The sequence below is a fragment of the Carcharodon carcharias genome, chromosome 34 (genome assembly GCF_017639515.1).
Source record: "Carcharodon carcharias isolate sCarCar2 chromosome 34, sCarCar2.pri, whole genome shotgun sequence".
In the NCBI taxonomy this organism is placed as follows: domain Eukaryota; kingdom Metazoa; phylum Chordata; class Chondrichthyes; order Lamniformes; family Lamnidae; genus Carcharodon; species Carcharodon carcharias.
In genome coordinates this window covers 18,547,050-18,573,409 of record NC_054500.1, presented here as the reverse complement: position 1 = coordinate 18,573,409, position 26,360 = coordinate 18,547,050, and the positions used below count along the sequence as shown (strand labels likewise).

The 26,360-nt window shown below is 46.0% G+C and overlaps 1 protein-coding gene across 4 annotated transcripts in view; it reads left to right on the top strand.

Annotated features, from left to right (window-relative positions):
* The window catches only part of LOC121272498 (meiosis initiator protein-like), a 58,599-nt gene that overhangs the window by 20,154 nt on the left and 12,085 nt on the right, over positions 1-26,360 (top strand). For 2 of the 4 annotated variants that reach the window (XM_041179108.1, XM_041179107.1), the window contains 11 exons: positions 288-378; positions 5,095-5,200; positions 6,273-6,428; positions 9,468-9,713; positions 14,701-14,815; positions 15,739-15,833; positions 17,802-17,945; positions 19,806-19,927; positions 20,971-21,174; positions 23,881-24,131; positions 26,002-26,091. In XM_041179108.1, coding sequence (XP_041035042.1) covers positions 288-378; positions 5,095-5,200; positions 6,273-6,428; positions 9,468-9,713; positions 14,701-14,815; positions 15,739-15,833; positions 17,802-17,945; positions 19,806-19,927; positions 20,971-21,174; positions 23,881-24,131; positions 26,002-26,091 — 1,620 coding nt within the window. Of the gene's footprint in view, positions 1-287; positions 379-5,094; positions 5,201-6,272; positions 6,429-9,467; positions 9,714-14,700; positions 14,816-15,738; positions 15,834-17,801; positions 17,946-19,805; positions 19,928-20,970; positions 21,175-21,282; positions 21,491-23,880; positions 24,132-26,001; positions 26,092-26,360 lie in introns of those variants that run through there. The other 2 variants (XM_041179110.1, XM_041179111.1) reach the window with 2 other exon arrangements.

The following is a 26,360-nucleotide window of genomic DNA, read 5'->3' as shown; positions in this document are numbered from 1 at the left end:
TGGAAATGACTGGGCTTCACAACTTTGTGGTACGTGGGCTGTAATAGGCATAAAGGGGGCAGGGGCCAAGTTTGTCCACCTCCCTTATTCCCCCCTCCCATGTTTCTCCCTTCGTTTCTTTCTCCCTCTCTTCCTCCCTTCTATCACCCCCTTCACCACCCCCCCCCTCCACCCCTGCCATTCTCCTGCCTTCGCACCCCTATCCTGTTTTTTTTCCCTTTGTTGAAACGATCTCCTTGTGAAGCAGACCCCCCCTCTCAGGAACCTGCTCTGTGATCTCTTCCCAGGGAGCAGTATCGCAGCAACGTGAACTCACTGCAGGAGCTGGCTGCTATCCTGCCGGCCCCTCCACAGAGACGGGAGAAAAGGCTGACAAAGGTACGACTGAAAGAAAGCTCTCTTAGCTCAGCAAAACCAAAATTAACACCCCCCCCAACCCCCAACCACCCGCCACACCTCCCCCCACCCACCCACTGCTCCCACGGCCTCCGTACCAACCTCCACACCCTCACTGTGAGTGAGCACTCCGTGCGGTTCACTAATACTTCATAACACACACAGCCCCTCGGTTGAGCCAAGTGTGAAGTTGCCTCACCCTCTTGGTCATTAATCGTGGCAAAAGCAAAGTTCGCAGGTTACAACAAATGATATTTAAGGGCAGAATTTTACGTTTCTCCCCCCCCACCCCTCCCCGGCCAACAGGTTTACAGCGGTCGGGGGTAGTGGGGGGGGTGGGGTTGGAGTTGGGGTGGGGGAGGGGGAGGGGGAAGGGGGTGACCCGTTTAAAAAGAAAGAAACTCCTCGGATGGTCTCCCTACCTGGGGCTCCCTCCTGCCCCGATCTCTCCGCGGTTTTTACAATTGGATGGGCGGCGATTGATGACCACTTAGGGGGCTGTCTCCCACCCAGCCTCGCTTCTCAAGCTGGTGGAAGCATTCGGGGGCAGTGGAGTGGTTGTGGGGGGGGGGGGGGGGGGGGGGGGGGGAGGGGTAAAGCCTGAAAAGTGAACCTGCTCGGACAGGAAGTGGGGAGTGCCTCAACAGCCTCCTTTCAGCATTGGCGAGGGCGATCAGGGCTGGGCAATAAACGCTGGCCTAGCCAGCAATGCCCACGTCCTATGAGCGAATAAAAGCAACAGTAACACCCCCTCCACCTACCTCTGCCCAATGCACCCTGGGCCTCACCTCCATTTCCACACTTTGCTGGGTCCTGGACTCTGGGACTGAAGACTGCGGGCACTGCTTGCAGTCCCAGTCCTGTCCACTGCAGCTCCTGGCGCTGTGTTGGGACCGGAGAGCTGCCAGCCAATCTGATTGGCAAGCAGATCCCTGCAGGCAAGACGTTCACCGGAGCGAGGGGGCAGAGGTCACACCTCCAGCCAATTCATGCTCCTTGGACCATGAGATGGCTGCGGGGCGGCCAGTGTTGGCAGCGATGCGTTCGTCACTGACTCCTTGGATGGCAGGAAGGGAAACCCCGCCAGCCTAAAAATCCTGGGCTAAAAGGTGAATGGAGCACTGGCCTTTATCTTGAGGGGGCCGTAATACCAAGGGGAGGAAGTTTTGCTACTGCTGTACAAAGCTCCTGGTTGGAATGCATCTGGAGTAACTGAGTTCAGTTCTGGACACTGTATCCCTGGAAGAATATTATGGCCTTGGAGAGAACACGGCACAGATTCCAACAAAATGATACTGGGGCCAAAAGGGTTAAACTAGGAAGGCAGGTTGCATTGACTAGTTTTAGAACATTAGAACATAAGAAATAGGAACAGGACTAGACCATTCGGCCCCTCCAGCCTGCTCCGCCGTTCAATAAGATCATGGCTGATCTTCTTGTGTTTCCATTTCCACATTCCCATCTAACCCCCCGATAGCCTTTGATTCCCTCGCCTAACAAGAATCTATCTACCTCTACCTTAAAAATATTCAATGATCCCGCCTCCACCACCTTCTGAGGCAGAGAGTTCCAAAGTCACACATCCCTCTGAGAGAAAAAAATTCTCCTCATCTCTGTCCTAAAAGGGTGACCCCTAATTTTAAAACAGTGCCCCCCTAGTTCTGGACTCACCCACAAGAGGAAACATCCTTCCCTTGTCACCTTGTCGAGGCCCTTCAGGATCTTGTAAACTTCAATCAAATCACCCCTCACTCTTCTAAACTCCAGTGGAAACAAGCCCAGTTTGTACAATCCTTCCTCATAAGACAACCCACTCATTCCAGGTGTCAATCTAGTAAACCTCCTCTGAACAGCCTCCAACACATTTACATCCTTCCTTAAATAAGGGAATCAAAACTGCACACAGTATTCGAGATGTGGTCTCACCAATGCCCTGTATAACTGAAGCATAACATCCTTACTTTTATGTTCAATCCCTCTCGTAATAAAGGATAGTATTTCATTAACCTTCTTTTATATTCCTTTGAGTAGTGATGGTTAAGGGGTGATCTAATTGAGGTGTTTAAGAAAAGAATTTGGTAGTCTAGATAAAGAGAGACTATGGGCTGGATTTCTGAACCAAGCCAGGTAGCTCAAGTTTTTTTTCATTCATTAGTGGGATGTGGGCATGGTTGGCTAGGCCAACATTTGTTGCCCATCCCTAATTGCCCCTTGAGAAGGTGGTGGTGAACTGCCTTCTTGAACTGCTGCAGCCCATGTGGTGTAGGTAGGTGTTGTGACCCACCTTGGTTTAAAAGATCCTGTTAGTCCCTATTTTTGCTCTGGGAAGCCGGGAGTGGAATAGAGTGGGGTCTACTGACTCCAGAAGCAGATCATAGGAAGCCAAGGGAGCAAGCAGGTGCTGAGGCAGGTTGGTTAGAAGGCCTAATTGTTTTGCAAGCTATTAGGCTCTCTCACCCTTGCCCATCACACACTGACAACTCTGATTTAAAAAAAACGCAGGAGCCGGGGTGGAGGTTGGTGGGGGTACTGAATGGCATATTGTGTTAGAGTTTTGTCCAGTAGAAGTCACTGACTAGCCATTGGCATTGCTACGGTAACACCATTATAGCCACACCCACTAAATTTGGTAGAAAATTACATAATATGGTCACACAACACAAGTAAATGTACTTCATGGGTACTGATTTACTTAGCACACATCTACCACCATTTGATAACCAAAGAGTTAAAGCTCTCACAATGATCAAACACTCACATGCTCTATCTTTCATTATTTTATCAAGAAACGCATAAAAAAGGTTAAAGTGCGCATGCATCACACACCGTGTGAAAATGAGTGTTGAGATCACATGCCCAAAGGTGGTGTCTGTTACTCATCCTATAGTCATGAATCAGAAGTGCAACTGGCCACATCTGCATTCCCCATTATCACTTGTGGTTAGCCGACAACATACTGGGCAATATTAGGTTAGCCAGTATCTTTTCATCAATGGGACCACAATTGAAATCTAGCCTGGACTAAAGGGATAAAAGTTTCCTCTGTCTTCTGGCTTTTATAGTCCTTTTTTTTAAATGTATACTTTCACAGGGTTTGGGCGTCGCTGGCTAGGCCAGTATTTATTGCCCATCCCTAATTGCCCCTTGAGAAGGTGGTGGTGAGCCGCTGCCTTGAACCGCTGCAGTCCCTGTGGTGTAGGTACACCCACAGTGCTGTTAGGGAGGGAGTTCCAGGATTTTGACCCGGCGACAGTGAAGGAACAGCGAAATAGTTCCAAGTCAGGATTGTGTTCGGCTTGGAGGGGAACTTGCAGGTGGTGGTGTTCTTGTGCACCTGTTGCCCTTGTCCTTCTAGTTGGCAGAGGTCACAGGTTTGGAAGGTGCTGTCGAAGGAGCCTTGGCGAGTTGCTGCAGTGTAGCTTCTTTTTGCTGCACACTGCTGCTACTGTGCATCGGTGATCAAGGGAGTGAATGTTTAAGCTGTTGGATGGTGTGCCAATGAAGCAGGCTGCTTTGTCCTGGGTGATGTCAAGCTTCTTGAGTGTTGGAGCTGCACTCATCCAGGCAAGTGGAGAATATTCCATCACGCTCCTAACTTGTGCCTTGTAGATGGTGGACAGGCTTTGGCGGGGTCAGGAGGCGAGTTACTCTCTGCAGAATTCCCAGCCTTTGACCCGCTCTTGTAGCTATAGTATTTATACGTGCAACATGCAGCCTGTGTGCAATGTGTCTGGGAAATCTGGTAAGGATGGGTGTACGACAGAGAATCGGTCCCATACTTGATGCTAATTGACAAGCTCACTCGGTGAATAATACAGAAAAAATTCCCAGTGCTTCCCTGAGGCTGAGGCTGAGGCATGTTCAAAAGGCTCTGCATCTAGCTGTGCCATACTCGACATTGAGGGAAAGCAAGAAAAAAAGGACTTGAGACTTGTCAAAATTCCAGTGTGCGACAAAAAAACAACAGGGTGGAAGTGAGATAAAAATCTCACTTTCTCAGCTGATCATAGCAATACAAACAGGAACTTGGCAGTGGTGTGCCTATCTCTAGCTAAGGAACTGATAGACATCCTATTGCAAAGTTCCCATTTCTGTTTCTCAATCTCCACCCAAAACCTGCCTTTCCCCTTTTCAAGTACTGTATATATTCAGCATTTTCTGCCCTTGCTTCAGTTTTCCAGCACATTCAACATTTTGTTTTCTGCCTATTGAGACAGTTTCAAGTGTTGAGAGAACAAGTCACCACCCACACTTACTTTCAACCGTGACTCTCACCTCTGAGCCTGAGAGTCACGGTGTCAAGCCCCACTCTAGAGACTTGAGCATGTAATCTAACATGGCAGTTCTGTGGGGTACTGAGGGAGTGCTACACTATTGGAGATGCTGTCTTTCAGATCAGACTTTAAACCATTGGCCTAACTGCCCGGTCAGGTGGATGTCAAAGATCCCATGAAGAAAAACAATCGAGTTTCCCAGTACACTATCCAAACATTTAATCCCTTGACCAAACATAGTTTGTCTGGTTGTTGATCCAGTGAATGTTTGTGTGACCTTGCTGCATGCAATTTATCTGCTGTGTTTGCCTGTAGCACAACAGGGAGTGTATTTCAGAAGTATGTAATTGGCTGTGAGTCACTTTGGGAAGTCCTTATCACCAGGACAAGCACATTTTAATGCAAGTTCTATTCTCTTTTATAGAAGGAGATTCTGAACCAGGTTTTGCGATACATTGCATTTCTTAACAAGCACATCTGCAACACTAAATCCCTGTTGAAGAATCATTATGTGGCAATAGATGAAAGTGGTGAGTGTGTGACATCTTCCACTGAAGCATCGCCTTTATGTTTTATAGGTTTCCCGTGGATGGTCTGAATCACCTGTGCTGCCTTTGAGCCTTTTGGTCCTTTTCTTGTTCCAGACTTCCTCATGTTTTGGGCTAACCCCTGACTTAACTGTCACAAATGGGACAATAGTGGGAGTCCTGAGGCTTTTTTTTTTGAGTTTGAGAGCTTGCACAGCTATTAGAGATCACCTGTCTTTCATTCATTCCCAGGATACGGAGAAAGCAGGTGGTCATTGCCCATCCCTAGTTGACCTTGAGGAGGCAGCCACAGGCCTTCTTCCTGAATCGCTGCTTGAGGGAGCTGCAGAGTATATATCTTAGTCTCAATGTGAAAAGTTCTAAGTCTGGCTTCAGAGATCTGAGCTGCTGTCCCATCTGTTAAAGCAAATAATACAGTCAGCAATTGATCAAGTTGGATTGAAACCAGGTCCAAGATCAAAGGATACTGCACTGATTCCTACATCACTATTCTCTGCCTAGACTATTTTTTTTAGGGGTTGTTTAAAATTCTTTTGAATGTCATAAGGTAGAGTGAATCTGCTCGATAGGCCAGGCGACCTCTTATTCCTGAATTTTCTTAGGTGTCTAGCAATATTTGTGATAAACCCCTCCGTGGCTTTGCCCCTTTTCCCTCTCTCGTTCTCTCTCTGTCTCTCTCTCTCTGTCTCTCTCTCTAACATCCTCCAGCCATACAACCCCATGAGATCTCTTCACTCCTCCAATTCTAGCCTCTTGCTAGATCTCTATCACCCACCATTGGCTGCCGCAGTTCCAGCTGCCCATTGCCCTAACGCTGGAACTCTCTCTCTAAACCTCTTGATCCTTAAAGAATGCTCCTTAAAAACTACCACAAGACCAGGCTTTTTGGTCCTAATAGCTCCATGTGTAGCTCTGCGTCAAATTTTGTTTGATAATTTTCCTGCGAAATGCCTTGGGATGTTTTGCTATGTTAAAGGAGCTATATAAAGACAAATTGATGAATAATGTACCTTCAACCAATGAAGCAGACAGCCAACCAATTTTTCATTCCTAGAATACTACTTAAATGGAGAGGAATCTTCAAGCCCAGAAGAAGCTGCACAGAGTAACACAGAGATCAGTCCTCCCTCCACACCTCCAACCATAAAGAAAATGAGGCTGAGGAACATCTGTCCCAAACCAAGGAAAAAGAAGTGGGTGGAAAAAACAGGTACGATATTCTGGGCTAGGACTCATCAGTTTTCCTTTTGTCAACTCTGAGCTTATCAAGGTGAAGGATGTCAGCATGGTGCCATGGAGCATTTTCCAATTTAGTCACTCAGTTTCAGCATCAAGCACTCCCAGTTGTTGTAGCACAAGACGTAGAGTAACTCTCCCTGTACACTACCCCATCTGGAACACACAGATCAGGTTTAGCACAGTGAACTAGAGTAAAGCTCTCTCTACACAGTTGCATCAAACACTCCCAGGGCAGGTACAGCACAGGGTTAGATACAGAGTAAAGCTCCCTCTACACTGTCCCCATCAAACACTCCCAGCACAGGTACAGCACGGGGTTAGATACAGAGTAAAGCTCCCTGTGCACAACTCCATTTAGAAGACCCAGGTACACTACCAAGTTAGATACAAAGTAAAGAAAGCTCCCACTATACTGTTACACTAAACACTTCCAGCTCAAGTGCAGTGTAATGTTCCCTCTGCACTGCTCCAGCCTCAGTAGAGTGCTATCAATACACCAACCTCAATTTTCTTACAATGGCCATTCTGAGGTGTATCCAATGTAGTTCTGAGTTAGTTGTTTTGTAGAGCTGAGAATGCCCCAAACTTTTTCACATTGAAAGTTTGCAGCCCAGAGACAAAGGTTACTTTCATCGGAGTTCTTTGGATCAGATTTATTCCCAAAAACAAGAGCCAGGCCCGGATTTTTGCCAAGTCAGGAGGCCTTTAAAAATGGCGGACAGGACCTAATTCCGGGATTCCCGTTTCTGACAATTTTTGCAGATGCGGATAGCCATCCAGCATGCAGAACTTCTACCCTTGCTGGCTCCATTGTAGAGTTGGGCAGTTCAAATTCCCCCACAAATTAGATGGAGTTGGCCCCTTTCTGTAAGTAGACGTAGCTCAAAGGATTCGTGAACCCCAGGGTCCCCAGTCTCAAAGCATCAGTCAAAAAAAGCCATTCAACATTCCCATTGAAATATCTTTATATCAAGAAGCAGACGCCTGTTTTTCCAGGTGGCCTCATTATGAACACTTGGCTGAGCTCCAAGAGTATATAAATGTACTCAGCTAGGCAGGCAATGTTTATACAGCTTGCTGGGGTGTGACAGGTTTGTTTGATTGACATCGTTAATATCCTTTAAAAAGTTATTTTTCTTTGATGTGGTTTGTGTATTTAATTACGCAAGATTAAGAGGTGTTGTTTTTTATTCGTACAAGGAATGTGGGCGTAACTGGCTAGGCCCGCATTTATTGTTCATCCCTAATTACCCTTGTTCAGAGAGCATTTAAGAGTCAACCACGTTGCTGTGGGTCTGGAGTCACATGTAGGTCAGACCAGGTAAGCACAGCAGATTTTCTTCCCTAAAGGGCATCAGTGAACCAGATGGGTTTTTACGACAATCGACATTGGTTTCATGGTTATGGTCAGACCTTTAATTCCAGACTTTTATTGAATTCAAACTTCACCTTCTGCTGTGGTGGGATTCAAACCCTGGTCCCCAGAAAATTACCCTGGATTTCTGGAATACCAGGCAGTGACAATACCACTATGCCACCACCTCCCCACAATGAAGTAGAGATAATTTCCTGACAATGATACTAGGAATGACTGTGATTGATTGACACTTCCCCACAGGGGAGTTAGTGACATAGAGGTGTTGCTACTGGACACGTATTCCAGAGACCCAGCGTGATGCTCTGGGGACCCGGGTTCAAAATTTCAATTCAATCCAAATCTGGAATTAAAAGTCTGATGATGACCATGATTGTTGTAAAAAAAAAACCATCTGGTTCACCAATGCCTCTTAGAGAAGGAAATCTGCTGTCCTTACTTGGTCTGGCCTACATGTGACTCCGGACCCACAGCAACATGTAGTTGACTCTGAATTACCCTCTAAACGAGGGCACTTAGGGATGGGCAATAAATGCTGGCCTAGCCAGTGATGCCCACATCCCATGAATGACTGTAAGGAGAAGATGAGTAGCACTTTTTCAAAGTATCTTGTCAAAGCCTCTTTGTCAGTTTCAGGATCATTTCTAAGACTTGCCAATGGCTGATTGGTTCTGTTCATAGTGGACACTGTGAGGGTGGCTATGGGGGATACATGGGGAGTATGGAAGGGGCGTGGGAGATAAGAGGGGGAAGGGTGGGGGCATCGGAGCTAATGAGGGCATGGAGGGGGCAAGGGAGGCATGGAGGGGGGGGTATGAGGGGACATGGGGGTGGCTGGAGGGTGAGGGCTTGAGAGCCTGATAGCCATGATTACAAATGGGCCAATATCCCAGTAAATGGAGCCAGGCCGTCTAGCCTGCAGGCCTTGCTATCCGCGCTCCTCCGTTGCCACCTCGGGCCTATGTCCAGAGGCAGTGGACCCGACTCCGTCACGTCCCCGCCTGCCCGAAACAGAAGTCGCGGTGGGTTGGGGCCTCCTTAGTGGAGGTGGATTTGCCGAGTCGGGAACCTTCCTGACTCCCACTTCCTGGCTCCTGCACACAAAACCCAGCCCCTGGCGTCTAACAGTAACAAAATTTACCACAGCGTTTTGGTCACCTTGACCGGGGAAGGTGATGAGAGTTCAGGGGAATGAATCTAAAAGATATCCGACCGAGGGTTACTGTTTAAAGTGTTGCCCCAATATGTAAAGATTCTTTGTAAATTCGCAATTCAATGTTTTAAAATGATCAACCACTTCAGAATGATGTTCGCTGTGGACCTTCTGAGTTTTTAAATGATTTATATATTGAAGGCATCGAGCTTTTTGCTTCCATGATACATGCAGAAGCATAGGTTAATATATTCAACCTTTCAGCGCAGCTATCTGTATTTATGTATTGGTGCACACTTGATGATTAGGATGTTTTGTTGGGGACGGCCAAGGGGTTGGGGGTAATTTGCCAGGGCTGTTGAGAGGAGATACTTACTCTTATGCATGTAAACGCCCTTTGACTGAGCCACTGAGAGAAATGCAATGGTTTTCAATTTAATCGGTAAAGGTATAAGTTTGCTCACTTTCCCCTCTTGCTGCAGAACGGAGACAGATGCTGAAATCACACCACTGCCTCTACAGTGAGGCAGCACTTTACGATAATCACTTGGAAACAGAAGGCCAGCGGGAGGTTAAGCTGACGTGGCAAGAGCCACCCCTGGATACTTCTTCCTCCAGTTCCTGCTCACAGGACAACACTGTCAGGCCCCCGGGCCGCGCACTGTTCCTTACTTTGCTGGAGCTGGCAGAATCAGGAGGTCCCACGGGATCCGGTCTCAGAAACACAGGTAACTATTTGATGGATGTTTCAGCCTGACTGGGAGGGTTCCTGGTCAGTATGTGCAGTGACAGAGGTGGGGTGGGGGGGCCCAAAGGTTTCGTTCGAGGTCCAGGTGGGAATCGGCAGTCAGTGGGCTCACAATTTGGCGCCGCCGGCAAGCCGGTTATGTGCGAATTAATTTGATTTTCAGAGGCCTATTAAGGGCCCAGCTCCCAGGCTAACTGGGCCTTTCGGTCAGTCATGCAGGCAGCCCACATAGACCTGGGACACGTCCAGCAGGCCAATGTGGTGGGCTCAGGGCAGAATGTGGGAAGGCCAAATTGTTTTAACGAGGGGACGGTCCCCCCTCCCCTCCCCTCCCCTCCCCTCCCCTCCCCCTGCCCCACCTACACCCATTAACCGTTAGGCTGCAGCTGCCGTCGTTTTTTAAAAGAAAATATTTAAAAATTCTTACCTGGCCTTCTCTGTCTCTGTCCCCATCTTCTGATCGGCAGCCACTACCTCGGCTGGTGGGGCTGCCGATCTGAGAGCGCTGGAGGGCCTTCCTTTGGCCCACCAGCCTCTGGAGTCTGTCCGCTTTCCCTGATCGGAAGGCGAACCCTGCTTCCTGGCCTCTAACTGGCTTTCCATTTCAAGATAGTGACGGGCATGTCAGTGACAGGTCATGCGGGGTCAGGACCCAGAAAAAAGCCCCCATTTCAGGTTTCCGACCACCAAAGGAAAATTCAGTCCCTTGGCAAATGCAGCAGGTAGAATATGTTTACACAGTCACACCTCTCAACAATGCCCCAAAGTGCTGCACATTCAATAAATTCCTTTTAAGAGCAATCAATGTAGTTATACTGTTTATAGGTAAACTTGATGAAGTTTTGCATACAACAAGGATTCGCAAACTGCACTGAGATGATTAAGAGCCTAAGAAAACAAAGGACAGTAAAAGACCAGGGTGTCCATTTCATACCACTGTATCAGCCCATGAGTTGGAGTAGTGGGGGCAGGACCTTATAGCAGGATTCACAAGTCTATTTCACAGCGAACAAAGTCTATTTACAGAATCTATTTAAAAAAGAGCCTGTATGAACTACAGCAAACAAAGCTCATGGCTGAAACTGCAGCAGACTCTCTCAATGAAAGCAGAGTGATTTCTCCCGCAAAAGTCTGTGCATGCAGAATTATATAAATTTAGTGCATAAGGTAAACCCCTGTCACGTACAGCAGTGTGATCTCCATTTATGACTGATTGGGGTGGGGGGGGGTGTTGGTGGTGGGGGGCAATTACTCAATCACCAATATTCCTGCCAGGAATGTTGTCGTCACCATACGCAGCCGAGAAAGACCAACTGGCACGTCAAGCTTGTACCATACCATCACAGTGTGACATCTGCACATCAAGACTCCCATCTGCCCCTTGCCCACTCCTAACTAACTGCGCTGTATCCTAGGGGAAGAAAGAAATATGAGGAATATTCTTCAGAACATCGAGCACCACCACCTACCCCACCCCGCCCAAAAGCAATCCTGGAGTTCAGCATGACTGGGAGACATGCCCCCAGAACTTCTATGTGTTGTTGCCAGCAACACTTAGGAACCGTCCAGCTCTTTGTGTTCGCAATGAATCCACACCAATTGCATGAGCTCACAACTGGCTTCATAGATTGTCATTGAGGGTCATTCCTCAGTGGAAAGAAATCCCATCCTTGTCACTAATTTTGAAGGATTGAATAGGCTGGGGGTGGGGGGAGGATTATTTTTTCTCTAGAAAAGAAAAGGCTGGGAGGTGACCTGATAAAGATCGTTAAAATGATCAAAGGCACTTCACATAAGAATATAAGAATTAGGAGCAAGAGTAGGGCATCTGGCTCCTCAAGCCTGCTCTGCCAATCAATAAGGTCAAGGCTGATCTGATCATGGCCTCAACTCCACTTTCCCTTCAACTCCCTAACGCTCGACTCCTTTGTAAATCAAAAATCTGTCTATCTCGGCCTTGAGTATATTCAATACTGCAACTTCCACTTCTCTTGGGTAGAGAACTCCAAAGATTAACAACCCTCTTGACAGAAGAAAGTACTCCTCGCCTCCATATTAAATGGGAGATCCCTGAAACTGTGCCCCCTAGTTCTAGATTCCCCCACCAGAAGAAGCATCTTCTCAGCATCTAACCAGCCAAACCCTCTCAGGATCTTAAATCTTTCAATAAGATCACCTCTCATTGTTCTAAACTCTATTAGCGTAGACATGGAGATGTTTCCATTTGTGCAACAGTCTACAATTAGGTCCATAAATATACAATTAAAAGAGAAATTGCTGTAAAAAAAATCAGCAGCATCTGTGGAGAGGGAAACAGAGTTAACGTTTTGAATCCTTGTGACTCTTCTTCAGATTTCCAGCATCCGCAGTATTTTGCTTTCATCCCATAAATATAAGATAGCCACTAATAAATCCAACAGGGAAATTGGGAGAAGCCTTCTTACCAAGAAGGTGGTGAAAATGTGGAACATTCTACCAGAGGGAGTAGTTTTGGTGAATAGCATAGTTGTATTTAAGAGAAAGCTAGATAAGCACGTGAAGGAGAAAGGAATAGAAGGATATGTTGATAGGCTTAAAAATAAAAGAAGTCAGAGAGGGGATGTTTCTGGACTCTACATTCTATGTAATCCTATGACACCTAACCTAATTCTGTGCTTCCATAAATTATGCTTATGGTCCTTGCCCTAACCTAACTATGCAGAACAAATCTAATCCTTTACAAAAACAAAAATACCTGGAAAAACTCAGCAGGTCTGGCAACATTTGCGGAGAGGAACACTGTTAATGCTTCAAGTCCATATGACTCTTCAACAGAGCTAAGGAAAAATAGAAAAGAGGTGAAATATAAGGTGGTTAAGGAGGGGGGTGGGACAGGTAGAGCTGGATAGAGGGCCAGTGATAGGTAGAGATAACCAAAAGATGTCATAGACAAAAGGACAAAGAGGTGTTGACGGTGGTGATATTATCTGAGGAATGTGCTAATTAAGGGTAGAAAGCAGGACAAGCAAGGTACAGATACCCCTAGTAGAGGTGGGGTGGGGTGGAAGGGATCGAAATAGGCTAAAAGGTAGAGATAAAATAATAGATGGAAATACATTTAAAAATAATGGAAATAGTTGGGAAAAGAAAAATCTATTTAAATTATTGGAAAAGGGGGGATCGGAAAGGGGGTGGGGTGGGTTCATGATCTAAAGTTGTTGAACTCAATATTCAGTCCGGAAGGCTGTAAAATGCCTAGTCGGAAGATGAGGTGCTGTTCCTCCAGTTTGCGTTGAGCTTCACTGGAACAATGCAGCAGGCCAAGGACGGACATGTGGGCATGAGAGCGGGGTGGTGTGTTGAAATGGCCAGCGACAGGGAGGTCTGGATCATGCTTGCGGACAGACCGCAGGTTTTGTTTTGTTTCGGATTTCCAGCATCTGCAGTTTTTTGCTTTTAAATCTTTTGTTATTTTAAAAGACCTCAATCAAATCTCCTCGCAACCTACTTTTTTGTAGAGCATAGAGTGCCAACCAATGGCCTGAACATTGGAAGAGAGAGAAAGGGGTTGGGGCCAGAGCTGAGAGGGATTGCCTATTAGATGTAACCATCACTATAGAACACTAGTTTATGCCTGTGATTTCCCCACCCACTGAACTGTCAATCTAGCTTCTGCCTTTGGAGGAAGCAGGTTTGGGCGTTTGCCAGCTCCATTGCTGAAGGGAAAGCTGATGCCGGATCCAACTCAGGTCGGATTTGGCTCGGGTCTCAGTGTGAACAGCCACGTGAAACTAAGAGACTCTACAAAGATGTAAAAGTAATGCCATTAGATCTTTAGCATTCAATAGATAGACTGATGCCGCGGTTTAATGTCTCGTTGGAAGGGCAATGCAACTCTGCTCAGTACTCCATTAGAATTTCAGACTAGACAGTAAAACGTTTGTAAAAGCAAATTACTGAGGATACTGGAAATCTGAAAGAAAAACAGAAAACGCTGGAAAAACTCAGCAGGTCTGACAGCATCTGTGGTGGGAGAAACTGAGTTAGCGTTTCAACTCTGTATGACCCATCTTCCGAGCTACAGAGAAGTAGAATTGTGTTTAAATTTATACTGTTTAAGGTAGGTGAAGCTGGATAGAAGGCCAGCGAAAGGTGGGGGCAAAGGAGAGATAGAAAAGGTTTTGTAATTGTTTATGTGCTGGAGTTGGTGCATTGGACCACTGGCCTTGCACATGGTTAGTCTCCAATGATCTTCAACAGCTGTTATGAGGTGCTGGACAGATTCCAAGCACTCGCCCACAAAGAGGAGGAAGAGTGACCAGCACAGAGCCTTTCCAGGTTGATGTCATACACACAGCAATTGTGCCTGGAGCCTGGGAGTAAATCTCCTCACCCACTTATGTAGCAGAGTGCAGTCAACAAAGGGAGAAACTTTCAAAAGAAGAAGCATTGTTTCCAAAAGAAAAATTAAGAACACATTAAATTGATTTCAATACAGCAATGACCCTCCGGGCATCCATGCTTGTCAGTAACAAACATTTCTTGTGAACTTCCTTTCTCCATTCTTTTAATTAAGTGACAGTGACAACCAAGTGTCAGCTGGGCTCAGTCAGTAATATCCGCACCTCTGAGTCAGAAAGCTAGATTGAAGGCCTACTTCCCGAGGACTTGAGCACATAAATTAACTTGTAGTAGCGTATGTGTTGCAATGTTGCTTTGTCAGAGATGTCATGCTTTTTGGACCAGCTGTTAAACCTGGGCTTCAACCACCTGATTCATTAATTCAGGTGGACAGTAATGGCAGTGTTGAAGAGCAAGGAGTTTCCCCCAAGGTCCTGAGCAACAGCCTTCCCTAAAATCAACACCACCGAGAGCACACTAACTGATCATCCATCTCAGTGGTGCCTATGCAAAGTGTAAAGGCAGTCGCTGCAGTTCGTTGGGTGAAATCGTTGGGTATTGAAGAGTAATTTGAGTTCCTGTTACAGGGAAGTACGAGACAAACAATGACCCAAAGGGATCTCCTGAAAGCGATGAAAGAAAGATGAATTGTAGCAACGAGTCCAGCGTGTACGACCCACTGGTCAACTCTCCATATCTAAGGTAACAGATACAATCCATGAAATATGTCTTTTTGTTTTTCAATTGTCTGCTCCACTCTTGGAGGTGCTGATTCACTCGGTACATTTCAGCAGGCAACCCCTAAACCTCCTGTACCCCTAAATGGTCATCCATTGCCCCTGTGCTTGCTGACCTACATTGGTTTTCTGTTTGGCAGTTTTAAAACTTATTTTCATGGCCTCACCCCTCCCTGCTCTGTAATCTCCTGCACCCCTGAAACCCTCCAAGGTCGCTGCGCTCCTCAAATTCTGGCATCTTGCACACCCCCAATTATTACCTCTACGCCATTGGCAGCTGTTCCTTCAGTTGAGTAGGCCTTTGGATGTGGAATACCCTCACTAAACCTTACTTCCTAATCCTCCTTTAAAAGACGCCCCTTAAAATCCACCTCTTTGACCAAGCTCTTGCTCAGCGGCCCCAATAGCTCCCTATGTGGCCCCCGTGTCAAATTTTGTTTGATAACACTTCCACAAAACTCCTTGGGATGTTCTACCATATTGAAAGAGCTTTAATAAATGTGGGTGTTTGTTCTCATAATGATTGTCCACAGGCTGTTCTCCCACAGGAAGATTGGAACATTTCATCCAATTCCAATCCTGTTATCCCCCCGGCACCTGTACAAACCCAGTTGTGGAGCCCCTGATGCTGCCGCTGGTGGATTCAGCTAATTCAGCCTTGACATGGGTTTTCAGTCTGCATCTGTACTGGTCATTGCATTTACTCGCTGAACCTCCAGCGTGGTCAAAATCTGTGGCATGAGGCAGCAAGGCTTCCAGACAGAGGTGTGCGCCCTCTCCAGGGCTTTTAATAACGTAGAGACGCGTGGGTCAAGAAGGCAGATAAAACAAAGGGAAAGTTGTAAAGTCAAAAGCTGTTAGTTAGTGTGCCTTCTTGCGCATTCACAGTATGAAAGATCAGAAGCTGGTTCACTACCTCTCATCCCACGACGAGGATGATGATGTCGACCGAAGTCCCTGGCTTCCACAGGAGTCCCCTCGAGGTGTGACATTTTCTTTCTATACTGTTACTCTATCCTGTTTAAAAAAAGCAGTAGGACACCAATGATGTGAGCAGGCTAGAAAGCATTTCTGTTCTGATAAGTGAACAGGTCAGCGAACTGATCTTGTGTTAGTCTGGCTTAATGAATATTTCAAAGAATTGTTAGTTTGGATAAGTGAATAACTGGAATACCAATGGAATTTGAGTGATGGTTCTGGTGCCATGCTGTATTAATTCAGCACAGAAACTGAGCGGGGTGAAACCTCATTCCCATAATCACCTGTGCTCCCATCCTACAGCACCTACTAACATTGTGTTAGAGAGAGCAGACACCCAGGACCTGTCAAATTTTTGATTGATAAATTAGTGTAATGTGCATTTGTTTGTATATTGCCAGCCAAAGCTGCCCTGCACTCTACCTACTAAAGGTGATCATGAATATTCTGGTGTATTTACTGCTGAAGCAGGTGACATACGAAGTTTAAACCTAACGGAAGCAAAGTGTTGTGCATCGGATGAAATAATGTGTGATATTCATGCACAATGAATGGAATAGAATTAGAACAAGGTGACGCAGAAAGGGACCTGTGAGACACGATAGTGTGGCATCTGTTCCATCTTTGTGAAGCATATTGGGACATTTACCACATTAAGGAGACTCTTCTCTGGCAAATTCTGGACCATGTGGTGAAGCAATTAAAGAAGCTAGGATATAAATCCAGAATGGTGGAAAGTACATCTGATAAATTTGTACTTTTAGGGTCATCCATTGCAATCAACAGACCACACTTGGAGCACTGTGTATGTTTCTGACCATTGTATAAGAAAATGGGTGCTCCCACCTTCCAGAGGGTGCAGAGAAGGTTGATTGCAGCCTGTGTGGAAGGGTTGCAAAAACTCAATCCCTACGGCCTACAGAAAAGATGCTGAAGGGACGATGCTGTAAGCTGGTCTCAGCAGGGGCACTCGTTGGGTGTCACAACGGACCTCTGCACTTTATTGCTAATGAATTAAACAAAAATCAGGTTGCCTTGCCTGGCGGCTATCCAAAACTGGACTCAACTATGTTCCCAGCCACCATAATGGAATATCTTGCCACCACTTACTGGGCTCAGACATACATAAAGACCACTTGGCTGAGGTGTCAGAGGTGACTGCTTTTGGAGGTGTACCCCAGCAAGTGTCAGCAGCATAAGGAGAAAAAAGAAAGGCTTGCATTTATATAGTGCCTTCCACAACCTCAGGACACCTCAAAGTGGTTTACAGCCAATAAAGTACTTTTGACATGCAGTCACTGCTGTAGGAAATGCAGCAGCCAATTTGCACACAGCAAGATCTCACAAACAGCAATGGGATAATGACCAAGTAATATGTTTTTAATGCTGTTGACTAGGGGATAAATATTGACTAAGACACCAGGGACCACTCCCCTACTCTTATTCAAAATAGTGCAGTGGAATCTCTTACCTCCACTTGAGAGGGTAGAAAGGTTTAATCTCTCGCCCATAAGCTGACACACATGGCATTGAAGAACTCCCTCAGTATTGCACTGGGAGTGTCGGCCTAAAATTTGTGCTCAAGTGCCTGGAGTGGGACTTCTATCTCAGGTGCAAGAATGCTGCCCACATGAAGCTAAAGGGGCGGGGGGGGAATATTAAGACAAAAATCGGATAAATTTAATTAGCAAAGATGAATACTGCAAAAGATATATGGAGTAAAATCTTTCTTTGCAATGAAAGTGTGGATGGGTTCAGTGAGGAGGAACATGCACAGCAGGTCAGACAGCCTCTATGAGAAAAGGCAGCTCATGGTATTTCAGGTTGAACACGAAACAGAACAGTGATTTATTTTAAAAGAGTTTGCGCCACTGCTGAAATAGCATAGAAGTTTGTTGCTCATATCCTGTTGCATAATTTCACCCAAATTGGGAATTGTTCGCAGCCTCTAACCTACACAATCCTTTCCTAAGGAGGAGCAGAGATCCATTCTCCCATCAGTGACTCTCTAGCCACATCGGGGCTACAAGCAACACTGGGTTTGAGTCCTTCCCTCTTCTCATCTCCAGGGCGCCACATTCAACTTCTGCAGGACAAGAAGGAAAACCTGGCTCAAGGTAAGGGGGTTGGATTAGTACGGTTTGTCAGGCCCTTCAGAACATTGCCAATAGAGGACACTTTCCCAGTGCCAGCTAACCTCAGCTCATGCCTTGAATCTCAGCTAAAACAACACTGCCATTAAAAGTAAAAATTGGTGTATCTTTTCATTCTTTAAAAACAATTATGAATTAAATTGGCTATGATTTAGAGCAATAATTCAATGAAGTGTGGAAATCCAACTATTTTTTATTTGGTATTCTCGCAAATCTGTCCTGAGGAGTGCAAGACGAAAAGCTTCGACGTGTCTCTTTTCTCAGCAATACCCAAGTTCTGCACTACCAAGCGACTAAATCCTACTCAAAATACAGAAAATGCCGGAAGGACTCAGCAGGCCTAATGGCATCTGTGGAGAGAGAATAAAAAAGTAGAGTTAATGTTTTGAGTCTATATGACTCTTCTTCAGAGCTTTTCTTTCAGATTTCCAGCATCCGCAGTATTTTGCTTTTAACTAAATCCTACTGTCAGATCAGCTGCTCAAAGTTGAAATTTAGTTTCTCTACACCCCAGCTTTGGGCTGTCTAAGGGCGCTTTGACATTTGGTTTGGTTTGGCTGGCAGAGAGTGATGCCCACACCCTGACGTTGCTGACCCCAACTTCTTCACCCCAACGCCAAAACGTCACAACCAGCAGCTTCCATTATGTAAGTTACCAGCGAGTTCTCAGTACATTGGGGTTTTATCATTCTACTTGTTATTTTCACACCATGTAGAACTGAGACCTGAAACTAACACGCTGGTTTGGTTAAAAGCTGTGATCAGTACATGCTCTGGGGGCTGTTCCCATTACACTGTGAGTTTGTCACCATACGTATGATCACCCCAGCCGGCTTAGTTAATAAATGCACCAAGGTGATATACTAAGCCATAGAGACCGTGGAAGTCCCAGGTTCAGTCCACAATCTGTGCCAAGTTATTTGATGGGAGATGGTGGCTGGCAGTTCGGGGATTGCAACAGTTGGCCTCAGCACCTTGGCAGAGAGAGCAGGAACAAAAAAAAATAGCAACGGACCCCTCCTACAAGGTGCATACATCCAGATTTCATGTAAGGACAGGATTTGTGCCTGGCGTTGGTCATATAGCCTGCTGATCTTAGATTTCCCCCATTTTATCACCCGTTTCCAGTTGGTACTGGAGTGGGTAGGGAAAGGATATCAGCTGTGGGGTTCTTCCCCCAACTCTTCACTGGTAGAACGATAACGGATGCTCTTGACATATTATTCTTGAAATTATATTTTTCTCCCGAGAGCTGGGCATCTTCTCAGGGCAACAAGGGCTAGGCAATAAAAGTCAGCTTTGGGGTTACTAGTGTGCACAGCCTTCTAGAAGTGTTGTGCTTCTTATGGCACTGATGCTCCAACTGTGGTGTTAGCTAGGGGATTGCAGGATTTTGACCCAGCTTTGCGAAGGAAACAGAGGGCGATTTAAATTTTGAGCGCCGCCCGGCCAGCCGTACAGCTGACCTCAGCTTAGTTTTCTTTCAAATTTGGTTGAATTTTCCAGCCACGTTGGAAGCATCTGGCCATGCTGCGGGGACTTGAGGCTGATAGCCTTGATACTCCTTCCTCATTCACAGGTTGACTTCCCAGTGAGTCTCAGCTGTAGCTCAGCTGGTAGCATTCTCACCTCTGAGTCAGTAAACTGCAGCTTCAAATCCCAGAGACTCAAGCACGTAGTCCGGGCTGAGCACGTATACCGAGAGTTGTTTCGATTGGTGACGTCTTGTCTTTTTTTTGTCCACCAGTCAATGAATGACACATTTCAGACTAAAATGCAAACCTGTGATTTCCTGTCTCAACCATGTAACTCTCCTCTTTACAGCCTTGTTCGGAGCTGTGTGTCTTAGCCCAGAACTCCCAGCGACCAGACCTGGGGACTTGAAGCTGTCTAACGCAGGTCAAAACCAGCAATATCCTAACGGTTACTGGAATCTCACTTTAAAGGTACTAACTCCATGGGGCTGGCACAAAGCTGTTAGAATGTAGACATTTAAAAAAAAATATATCTCACACTGTCCCTCGCCACTCTAGCCCTTACCTCTTCTGTTCTGAAAACATTTACACCTCAGTCACATGCTCGCCACTTAGTCTGAAGGTCATGGGTTCAATTTGCCACTCCAGAGACTTGAGCACCTAATCTAGGCTGACACTCACTGTATAGAAGTGAAGAAACGCTGCACTACCTGGGGTGCCAAATTTAGGATGAGACCTTAAACGGCCCTCTCAGGTGGATGTAAAAGATCCAGTGGCACTATTTTGAAGAAGAGCAGGGGGAGTTGTACCTGGTGTCCTGGTTAATATTTATCTGTCAATCAACATCGCTAAAAACAGATTACCTAGTCATTATCTCATTGCTGGTAGGGAGATCTTGCTGTGTGCAACTTGATTGTTGTGTTTCCTGGATGGTGATTAGGGAGCAGATATCCTTGTCAGTTTGAAACCTTTGCAGTCCATTGGGACTGAGATGAATTGCATTGTCCCAATCATCACCCTGACTGAAGTCGACTCACTTCACACAGAATAGGGACCAAGCTAGCAACTATCCTTTCAGCTTTTCACTGCCTAAACTCACCAACTCATTAAGGAGCTTGAAAGTTGCAGGTTTGGGCACAAAAGGTACTGAGCCATGCAGGCCAGAAGGGATCGGAATTAACCTCTGGTATGCACAAGTCACCTGAACAGAATATCTAAAATAGTTTCTGCCTCTGGTGTAGCAGGGAAGGAAAATCAGGCAAGGTTCCCACTCCCAGTTACTCCTGCAGGAATGTGGGTACTGGGCAAAGACAAATTGGGACTTGGCTATGATGCTTGGATGACACGGGGAAAGTACACAGTCTGAGGAGTGGTTACCCAGCGAAAATCAGTCTCTCCAGGCAAACAGGGGGGAGGGAGAGACTGCAGGTTGAGTTCTACACCTGCAAGGTATGGGCTGCATTGAGGAGCTGGCGCTGTAGATGATAGATATCTCCTTGCTTTGCTTTACCCAGGACGATCCAGATCAAATTGTGCCAGCAACTCCACCGATGACCTCCGACTCGTTCCAGTCCACCTTCATTTTTGACCACTGCTACCTCCCATACAGTGAGACAAGTAGGACAGACTCCAGTCAAGCCGACAGTACATCTTCAGGGGACAATTCCTGCCAGATTTGTCCAAGCTTAGAGAAGTGGGACAGACATCTTCTGCAGGAGGTGACTTACTCCATCATAATCATCCCTCCTTCATACACACATTTTTGTGCTGTTTATTTTTATGCTCATTAAGGGAATTTAAGCTACAGTACTCACTATGTCTTCCAGGTCAGGCACATCAAGACTTAGATGGAGAGCAAAGCTTCCTCAACACGGCCTTAAGAATGTGCCTGAGCCAACCTCAGACTGTAACAGTATAATTCTCGCCTCTTGAGTCAGAAGGTTGTGGGTTCAAATGACTTGAGCACAGAATGACACCCCAGGGTGGGGTTGAACTGTTATAGGCGCTGTCTTTCAGATGAGATGTTAAACCAAAGCCACATCTGCTCTCTCTGAATCACATAAGTGAGCCTATGGCCACTGTTTCGAAGGGGAGTTCCGCAATCATTATGACTAGAACATATTTATCTGATCATTATCTCATTGCTGTTTGTGGGAGCTTGCTGTGCGTAAATTGAATGTCGTATTTCCACCATTACCACAGTGACTATGCTTCAAAATACTTCAGTATAGGGAGCTTTGGGACCTCTTGAGGTTATGAAAGGCACTTTAGAAGTACAAGTCTTCATTTTTCAATTTCTTTCACCTGTCACTCTAGACTTTTTCTGAATGAGATTATCATCTGATGCCTTTTAGAGGTATCTTTGCACTGTGTTGTAGTAACTGGATTGACACTCATCATGAGAACCTAAGATAAAAGCAAAATACTGCAGATGCTGGAAATCTGAAATAAAAACAGAAAATGCTGGAAAAACTCAGCAGGTCTGGCAGCATCTGTGGAGAGAGAAACAGAGTTAACCTTTTAGAGTCCATTCTTCAGAGAAGTAGAAATGTGATTTCTAGGATTTGAACCTGGATCCCTGAGGTGAAGGGCCAGCATCTAACCCTCCTGTGCTGCCTAATCATTCATACATTTACTCACCATGTTCTTAAGATGAGAGTCTTGCTATCACTTCACGGACCAAGGTTCTAACCCAGCCTCCGCTAATGACAGGAAAGCTTTAACTGCCTGTTGAGATTGTTACGTGATGTCAGTTTTGCACATTCTCAATCCAATCGAATTATCAACCATACACACATACAAGAAGCAGCGGGTTGGATTGTGACTCGTACAGGTTAATGCTCCTCTGAGGCACAATCCCAGTTCTGTGAACGTCCCATGCCCAGGAGAGCCATGAAACACATAGCATAGCACAATTCAAAGCAAAGTGAACCACACGTGCCTCCCTGACAAGTTAAATATTATTGAGCATCAAGGTACTCATAAAATCATTAGGACTTTCAGCAGAGAGCAAGTTCACTAAGCCGACTGTGGGTGTGCCAGTGATAGAGCTATGTCAGCGATATCTCCCTCTTTCTCTTTCTCTATCCCCTTCAATACTTCTGTCTTAAATGTCAAGATTGACTCAGCTTCAGTAGCCACATGCAGTAACGTTTTCATAGTCTAGTAGCCCTTTGCACGAAATAAAACTTCATTCTAACCCCCCTTTTTGCTTCTAGTACTAGAATTATAGAATTTTTACAGTACAGCATGGAGCCACTCAGCCCACTGCACTTAACCCATGCTCTCCGGTTACTGCTAAACCACATCTAGCATCTAGCCACTGGCAAGACTATTGCCTGGCTCTGTGACTATGCACACGCTAAATAAGAGCAAATGCTTTACCAAGTAGTGCTCTTTAGACTCTCCTCCACTGAATACAAAGGAACATAAGACTTAGGAGCAGGAGTAGGACACAGCCCCTCGAGCCTGCTCTGCCATTCAGTAAGATCATGGCTGATCTGATTGTGGCCTCAACTCCACCATGCTGTCTGTCCCCCATAACCCTTGACTCCATTGTCAATCAAAAATCTGTCTAACTCAGCCTTGAATTAATCCAATGACCCAGTCTCCACTGCTCTCTGGGAAGAGAATTCCACAGATTAATGACCCTCAGAGAGGAAAAAACTCTTCCTCATCTCCATCTTAAACAGTAGACCTCTTATTCTTAAACTGTGTCTGGTTCTAGTCTCTCCCACAGTGAAAACATCCTCCCGGTATCTACCCTAACAAATCCCCTTGAGATCTTATAAGTTTCAATACAATCACCTCTCATTCCTCCAAACTCCAATGAGTATAGGACCAACCTGTTCAACCTTTCTTCATAAGATAAGCCTCTTCGTCCCAGGGAATACAGACCTAGGTTGTTAAGTCTCTCATCAAATATTAGAAAGGTGCTCTTGATATTGAATTCGAGACAGAATGGAAAATACTGCTTGTGACAATTCTAGCTTTAGAATGGTGGAATTTTTCAGCACAGAAGGAAGTTATTGAAAGAGCTATCCACATAGTCTGTTTTCCCTACAGCCCTGATTTGTCTTTTTGAATTTTCATGTATTTTTAAGCACTTACATTTAATTTCTCCTTAATATTCTCAAAGGAGAACGATCTCAGCTTCTCTAGTCTCCCTCATAACCAAAGTCCCTTATCCCTGGTAATATTCTAGCAAAACTCCTCTCCCCAAGGCCTTCACATACTTCCTAAAGTATGGTGCTCAGAATTACACGCACTGTTACAGCTGAGGTCAAACCTGTGATTTGTAAAGGTCTGTCATTCCACCCTGTGACTATATAAAGATTTAGCATAATGTAGCATCTCACCTTTGGAAAGCAGAGTTGTGCACTGCAGTGTAGCTGGTTATCTGACTCACTGACTGTCACCTCCAGGACAGTGATGAAAGCGAACACTGGCTGTCCTCAAGCGATGACATTGAAGATAATGACATCACCTGGACTCCGTACTGCAGGGGAAAATTTTTGCAGCAAACGGCTTTGAGTAAACAGAAGCGCACCAGGATCATCAGCCAAGGCAACCACAGGAAGATACGAAGGAAGAGGTGCTGCACGCTCCAACTCAAGAAAAAATGTGTCAATGGCTTTATCATGTTCTGTCGCATTAACAGAAGGCTGTACATCAGGTATGGATTAATCCATGAGAGAGGGGAGAGTGTATGATATAGTCCATCAGAGAGGGGAGAGTGTGTGATACAGTCCATCAGAGAGAGGAGAGTGTGTGATACAGACCATCAGAGAGGAGAGAGAGTGTGTGATACAGTCCACCAGAGAGAGGAGAGAGTGTGTGATACAGTCCATCAGAGAGAGGAGAGAGTGGTAATACAGTCCACCAGAGAGAGGAGACAGTGTGTGATACAGTCCACCAGAGAGAGGAGAGAATGTGTGATACAGTCCACCAGAGAGAGGAGAGAGTGTGTGATTCAGTCCACCAGAGAGAGGAGACAGTGTGTGATACAATCCACCAGAGAGAGGAGAGAATGTGTGATACAATCCACCAGAGAGAGGAGAGAATTTGTGATACAGTCCACCAGAGAGAGGGGAGAGTGTGTGATACAGTCCGTCAGAGAGAGGAGAGAGTGTGTGATACAGTCCATCAGAGAGAGGGGAGAGTGTGTGATACAGTCCGTCAGAGAGAGGAGAGAGTGTGTGATACAGTCCGCCAGACAGAGGGGAGAGTGTGTGATACAGTCCGTCAGAGAGAGGAGAGAGTGTGTGATACAGTCCGTCAGAGAGAGGAGAGAGTGTGTGATACAGTCCGTCAGAGAGAGGAGAGAGTGTGTGATACAGTCCGTCAGAGAGAGGAGAGAGTGTGTGATACAGTCCACCAGAGAGAGGAGAGAGTGTGTGATACAGTCCACCAGAGAGAGGAGAGAGTGTGTGATACAGTCCGTCAGAGAGAGGAGAGAGTGTGTGATACAGTCCACCAGGGAGAGGAGAGAGTGTGTGATACAGTCCTTCAGAGAGAGGGGAGAGTGTGTGATACAGTCCGTCAGAGAGAGGGGAGAGTGTGTGATACAGTCCGTCAGAGAGAGGAGAGAGTGTGTGATACAGTCCATCAGAGAGAGGAGAGAGTGTGTGATACAGTCCGTCAGAGAGAGGGGAGAGTGTGTGATACAGTCCGTCAGGTGGGATGATGAAATTTCATTTCATGTTCTTTCTGCAAGTTTGCAGTACCACCGTCCTCCACTCCAGCTTCAATGTTCCCAGTCCTGCACTTTGCAAACGTATTCCATATACTCCTTTGCTTTTCTACCTCCTCATTGCCCCCCCTCCACCTCCAAATCTCAAGGTCTGTCCCTTTGACCATGCATTTGCTCACCTCCCTCAACTTCACTTCCTTCACTGTCCGGCTGTCACCTCTGTGAAATACTATGAGACATTATATTACTTTTAATGGCTCTATAAAAAAAGTTCAAGTAGTTGCAGATTTTAGAGAAAGGGGAGGTGCATGGCCCATGTTCCTGAGCCCTTGGATTTTTTTTCTTCATTCTTTCACAGGATGTGGGTGTCACTGGCAAGGCCAACATTTGTTGCCCATCCCTAATTGCCCTTGAATTGAGTGGCTTGCTAGGCCATTTCAGAGGGGCAGCTAAGAGTCGACCACATTGCTGTGGGTCTGGAGTCACATGGAGGCCAGACAGGGTAAGGACACCAGATTTCCTTCCCTAAAGGGGACATTAGTGAACCCAGATGGGTTTTTACAACAATTGATGATAGTTTCATGGTCACCATAATCCAGATTTAGTTATTGACCTTAAATTCTACCAGCTGCCGTGGTGGGATTTGAACCCATGTGTCCAGAGCTTTAGCCAGGGCCTCTGGATTACTAGTCCAGTGACATCACCGCAGTGCCACCATCTCCCTCAAGGCGGAGGGAGTTTTGAATAAAACAACATTGTGTGGGTGCTGAATGAATATGTACCGAGGTGCGAAACATTCCATCGTTCATATTTAACACAGAGCGACTGACCAAAGTCCCTCGTCTCTCCACAGTGACCATCCCGGAACTGCTTCCACAGTCGCTACCAAAGCTTTGGCTCACGTGTGGCGCAGCATGTCAAAGAATGAACGGCGGCCGTACTGGTAAGATGGTGCATTGTGATGACCCACGGTGGCAGCTATCCAGTCAGTGAGGGAAAGCACGCCACACTGTATTAACAAACCCCAGTTGTATTACTGAAAAGAGAGCCAAGTTGCTGAAGCTTTTCGTCTCGCACGCATCAGGACAAACGCGAGAATGCCAAATTTCAAGCAATCACAACAATTTATACGGCAGGAGAAAAGGGTGCTGATTGGTTGGCAAGTAAACTCTGATTGGCTGAAGCGTTGCCGTGGAGAAAGCAACGGGGGAG